The 6000-nt window shown below is 37.0% G+C and overlaps 1 protein-coding gene across 4 annotated transcripts in view; it reads left to right on the plus strand.

The window, feature by feature from the left end:
* The window catches only part of Zranb1 (zinc finger RANBP2-type containing 1), a 62774-nt gene that overhangs the window by 18702 nt on the left and 38072 nt on the right, over positions 1-6000 (plus strand). For 3 of the 4 annotated variants that reach the window (XM_031388604.1, XM_031388606.1, XM_031388608.1), the window contains one exon: positions 1170-2020. In XM_031388604.1, the coding sequence (XP_031244464.1) occupies positions 1170-2020 (851 nt within the window). Of the gene's footprint in view, positions 1-894; positions 1033-1169; positions 2021-6000 lie in introns of all 4 variants that reach the window. The other variant, XM_031388607.1, reaches the window with a different exon arrangement.

Raw genomic sequence — 6000 nt, forward strand, 5'->3', positions numbered from 1 at the left:
GGTGGATTTCTTGAGTTCAAGGCCAGCCTGGTCTACAGAGTGAGTTCCAGGACAGCCAGGGCTACACAGAGAAAACCTGTCTGGGACACCCCCCCCCCACACACACACACACAAAGTAGTGCTTTAAAAAGAGTCTCAACCATAAAGTCTTCATTATTGTGTACTGTTAGTAAATCCACTGTAGAGCCCTGGGAATATTTATTGACTTATTTGTCTCTTGTTATGTAGCCCAAGCTAGCTTCAATCTCAAGATCCTCCTGCTTTAGTCTCCTAGGTGCTAGGATTATAGGCATGTTCCAGCCCTCCCAGCTTCTAGGACTTCTTAGATAGCAAGTATGTTTTTAATATAAATTTTAGTGTATATTACATTTTCAGATATCAAATATGAACATTTAGAAATAGGTTGGCATGCTTATGCTAATAGTTTTCTTAGAGATGGTCTGTCCATTTGAATTTCTTAAGAGTACAAGTAATGTAGAATTTTTTTAATATTCCAAATGTAATTAGATTTTGAGGGTACAGAATATCAGAACTATTTCTAGTTTATCAGGTTATTTTGTTAATTGTGATTAGTGCTCGTCAACATCTTTCTTTTCTATCTGTGCTAATTCAAAGCAGTGAATAACTAGCACTTTCAGGCTGTTTTCCTCCCTCAGCAAGGATAATTAGGAAGGACTTTGAGCTTCTGAAATCATGGATTAGACATACTGCAAATAGTACAGTCTACATTGTTTGCAATTTGTGAGTGGTTATTTGTTTAAGGTTCTATTTGGTTTGTGTTTTTTTCTCATGCCTGCAAGTCTTTTTAACTTTTCCTAAACTAATGGTGACAGCTGAGCTGAAATTGAGTAATTTCTATTAGTGACTCACCTATTTTTTCTTCTTTCCCTGTAGAAAGAATCTGTATTCATCTCCTTTTATCACTTCAGCAGTCCAAAGTAAACTTTCATTAAACCCTGGAGTCTAAGAGCATTTTTTGGGAATTTATCTTTACTATTTTTGAAAATCCCAAAACAAAAGTAGAATAATCCAGTAAGAAATTTACATGTGTCTTTTAAGAAATATGTATTTTCTAAGTTGAAGGGTATTTTTTTTTATTTTGGGGGCATATTTTCAGAGATGGAATTATGTAGCTATTATTTTAATAACAATGTCCTAATTATTTATAGCTTCCTGCCTGACATAACTCACTTCAAGAAGTACACAATGTCAGAACATGGGATTAAGTGGGCCTGTGAATATTGTACGTATGAAAACTGGCCGTCTGCAATCAAGTGTACTATGTGTCGTGCCCAGAGACCCAGTGGAACAATTATTACAGAAGATCCATTTAAAAGTGGTTCAAGTGATGTTGGTAGAGATTGGGATCCTTCCAGTACTGAAGGTGGAAGTAGTCCTTTGATTTGTCCAGACTCTAGTGCAAGACCAAGGGTTAAGTCTTCATACAGCATGGAAAATGCAAATAAATGGTCATGCCACATGTGTACATACTTGAACTGGCCAAGAGCAATCAGATGTACCCAGTGCTTATCCCAACGTAGGACCAGGAGTCCCACAGAATCTCCTCAATCCTCAGGATCTGGTTCAAGACCAGTTGCTTTTTCTGTTGATCCTTGTGAAGAATACAATGATAGAAATAAACTGAATACAAGGACCCAGCATTGGACTTGTTCTGTTTGCACATATGAAAACTGGGCTAAGGCTAAAAAATGTGTTGTTTGTGATCATCCCAGACCTAATAACATTGAAGCAATAGAGTTGGCAGAGACTGAAGAGGCTTCTTCTATAATAAACGAGCAAGACAGAGCTCGATGGAGGGGAGGCTGCAGTAGTGGGAATAGCCAAAGAAGATCACCTCCAACTACAAAACGGGACTCTGAAGTGAAAATGGATTTTCAGAGGATCGAACTGGCTGGTGCTGTTGGTACCAAGGAGGAACTTGAAGTGGACTTTAAAAAACTAAAGCAGATTAAAAATAGGATGAAAAAGACTGATTGGCTATTCCTCAATGCCTGTGTGGGTAAGTTTCTGGTTTTTTGTTTGTTTGTTTTGCTTTTTGTTCACATGTTTGTTTTTGTTCTTTAGCCTTATTTTGAATAAGAAAGGAAAAGGCATTGAAAATGGCTTGAAAAATAAAAGGGTCAGTATTACTTTGCATTTGACTTATTTGGTGTGATAGTTCATGTATACATGCATAAAGTTCTATATTTGTGACCTTGTCTGCCTTGTACCGAAGTGTCCACATTTACTGTGTACTTATCAATTTGAGATAAAGATTTTAAGTTAAAGAGACTATTAACACATCTGTAAGAAAGTATATACTTGGAGTTTGAAATTGTTTCTCTTATTTATTGTAACAAGATGTGACAGAGGAACACCAGCTGCTGTTTCTGAATGTTTGTAAACAGTGTGAGCATCTTGTGATGATAGAGGCTTTAGTCAGAAGTTAAAAATATCATACAAATGTGTGACTCCAAGAAGTTGAACGAACATAATATTGACCTTGAAAATGCTGATGTTAACTTAATATGAATGTCATGTAGTAAATATTTGCACACTTGGTAGAACTGATTTCACATAGCCAGCTGATTCGAATCCGTAGTTCAGATTATGACTTACGGGTATTGTGTTTTTAGTGCTTTCATAAACATATAATGTTGGGCCTGGCTGTTTGTATAGAGATGTTAAAGGACAGAGACATATGAGAGGAGGTTTTCTCCAGCTACTAGCTTAATGAGTTAATAATTTGTGCTATAAATCATAAGAGCTGTTAATCCTGTTTTGTTTTGAGACAGGGGCTTTCTACACAGCCTTGGTTGTCCTAGAACTCATTATATAGACCAGGCTGGCCTCAAACTCACAGAATCTTCCCAGCAGAAGGTGTTCCTTTGATTTTAAAAGTCTCCCCACTCATCAGTAGATTAGGTATTTGGATTTTATTTAAACTATTTCTATGGGCTGCTTACTTTGGCATTCACTTTTGTTTAGAAATATTTGGGTGGTTTGTAAGGTTAAACTTGGTGTGGAACAATAGCTAACCTCCGCTCTCCATGTGATTTATCCTTTTGGATGTAGCCCCATGAATATGGAAGATGTAGATGTAGTACTCAAGAAACCTGAAGTTTCTCTGGGCTAGAGACTTGGCTCAGCACCAGAGCACTTGTTGCTCTTCCAGAGGACCCAAATTTCATTCTCAGCACCCATATCAGATGGCTTACAACCATTCATAACTCCAGCTTAAGGGGATCTCATGCTTCTGACTTTCATGTGCACCTGTATCCAGGTGTACATAGCCACATGTACGCACACACATAAAATTTAAAAAATAAAAGTAAATCTTAAAAACAAAAGAAATCTGAAGTTTTAAACTTTTTTTTTAAAAGAGTCATGGTTTGGTTGTTTTGCCTGCATATATGTCTGTGCATCACATGTGCAGTCCCTTGCACAGGCCAGAAGGGCAATGAATTCCCTGGAACTGGAGTTAAGGAGGATTGGGAACTGCATTGTGAGTGCTGGGAATTGAACTGTGATCCTTTGGAGAGCAGCCAGTGCTCTTAACCCATCTTTTCAGCTCTGAAATCTGAGGTGGATTTTTTGTTGTTGTTGTTGTTGTTTTTGTTTTTAATTTATAATGTCAAAAAGTATGTCTTAGCAGTTTGAAGCTTAGTCCTAGCTTCTAGAGTTTAGTCATAGTAGCACTTGACAACTGTTCCAATTTTCTCCCACTTTGAGCCATGAATCATATTCTGTTGACTTTGTTGTCTCATTTCACCCCTTTTCTGGGGGGGAGGTTCTTTACTACTATTTTCCTACTGGGGTCAAATTTATATATTTAGTATTACTTGATGCATTCACAATATTATATATACAGTCATCTTTGCCTAGCCTTAAAAGGTTTTTGCCACCTAAAAGAAGCTTTTGCCTACTAGGCAGTTAATGCCTCCTTCCATTAATCTGCTTTCTGTTAAAAATATCATAAAAATGTGGCTCCAAGAAGTTGAATAGTATTGACCTTTAGAACATGTCATTCATATTAGTGGATTATATGACCTTTGTGGTAACTGTGATTGTCTTTATTACTTCTATGCCTTTGTAACACTTAAAATCACATTTCAGTGGTAGTGTATTATATGTAAATCACATTTGCAGTGGTAGTGTGCTATCTGTATTTTAATCATATGGTTAAAATACAAATAGTATACATAAGTTTACAGATGGGATAAACTAACTTCTTTACCCTTTTGGTAGGGTATAGAATTCTTTTAGGAATGAAGGGTTTTTAGTGTCTTAAGTCAGATGATCCTAGGATAAGAAATGCTTTAAATTTTTTTTCCCCTCTGGAAGTACCAGGTAGATCAGTCAGCATATTTATTTGTCTTATGGCTGCTAGCATATGACTGTTCTTTCTTCTTTATACTAATATTTTATTTTGCATATTCTTAATTCTTTTGAATTCCCATTTTGATTTCTGCATCTTAACAGCTATGAGTTCATTTTTAAATGTATAGTCAGTCTTGATTCATTTACAGGCTCCTTTGTTCATAGATGTTATTTTGGTCCTTTTTTATAGCTCTTGGTAAGGTAGATTCTATCTTTGCTATTAGCTGAATAATGTTGTTATCCATAACATCAAAAGTGGACCTGTGTCTGTTGCGTAGTCCTATCCTGATGTGTAAATATCATTCCACTATGTTTACTTTAAAAAAATGTGTGTTTACATTACATTAATTAAAAAGACAAAAGCACCTGAACAGTAAGGCTGATAGAAAGGTGGCATGTACTGAAAAGGAGTACTTCTACCCTTTTGCCTGTGTTACATTTCCCAGATTTTATTAGATGTGGGAGACATTATGACTTTTGATACTGTGCATCAAACATCATCTACATGCTGGGCATGGTGACACAATCTTTAGTTTCAGCAGTCAGGCCAAAGCAGGTGGATTTTTGTGATGAGCTCTGGGCCAGCTAGAACTACACAGTGGAACCTTGGCTCCAAAAATATGTCGTGTGTGTGTGTGTGTGTGTGTGTGTGTGTGTGTGTGTGTTTGTGTGTTTGTGTTAAGCAGGGATACTGAACATAAAAAATAGTATCCTGAATGTAAATTGTGAAATATTCTCACTTTAAATTGGAAAATATTCTCATGATTAGGCCAGCTTGGAAGCTGATAAAATAAGACCTAGGGAGTTTGACTTGTTGAGAAAGCATCAACAGTGTTGAACAAACAAGTGTCTGTGGTTATTGGATATAAATGTCACACAAGTCATGTTATGATGTGAGATGGCCGTGCCAAAATGTACTATCAAGTGAAAGTGTTACCTGGGGGTGGGAACTAGGATGGTAAAAGCAAAGCTCTCTTGTCTTCTTTGTTAGATAGCATGTAGCTAGAACACCTAATTAATACACAGTTTTTGTTCTGGAGCTTTATTGAAACAGTTACTGGTGAAATTGTACTCTAATTTGTGATTCATAGCTGGGCAGTGGTGACGCACACCTTTAATCCCAGCGCTTGGGAAGCAGAAGCAGGCGGATTTCTGAGTTTGAGGCCAGCCTGGTCTACAGAGTGAGTTTCAGAACAGCCAGGGCTACACAGAGAAACCCTGTCTCGAAAAACAAAATAAAACAAAACAAAAAAAACCAACAACAAAAAACAAAATTTATGATTCATGTCGAAAGACACGGGCTTCATATAATTCATAGTTAAATCTATACTTATAACACATGTAGTACTTTGCTACGCACACCCGTCTACTCCAGTCACATCCATAATATCGGGGATAAAATCCTGATAAAGGATAAGAGGCAATAAGAATCCAAAAGGAGTTCTGTGCCTCCTGGATTTCAGACTAGTCGCTGGTATCCCCTAACTCAGATGTGTTTCAGATTAGTCTTTCCAATCATCAACACAGCCTCATAATTAGGCATAAAGCTACTCCAAGTAATGATTTGTAAATGGTTAAGATTGGGCATTGTCTCCTGGCCGACACAATGTTTCCAACTAT

This window comes from Mastomys coucha, unplaced genomic scaffold (assembly GCF_008632895.1).
Source record: "Mastomys coucha isolate ucsf_1 unplaced genomic scaffold, UCSF_Mcou_1 pScaffold21, whole genome shotgun sequence".
In the NCBI taxonomy this organism is placed as follows: domain Eukaryota; kingdom Metazoa; phylum Chordata; class Mammalia; order Rodentia; family Muridae; genus Mastomys; species Mastomys coucha.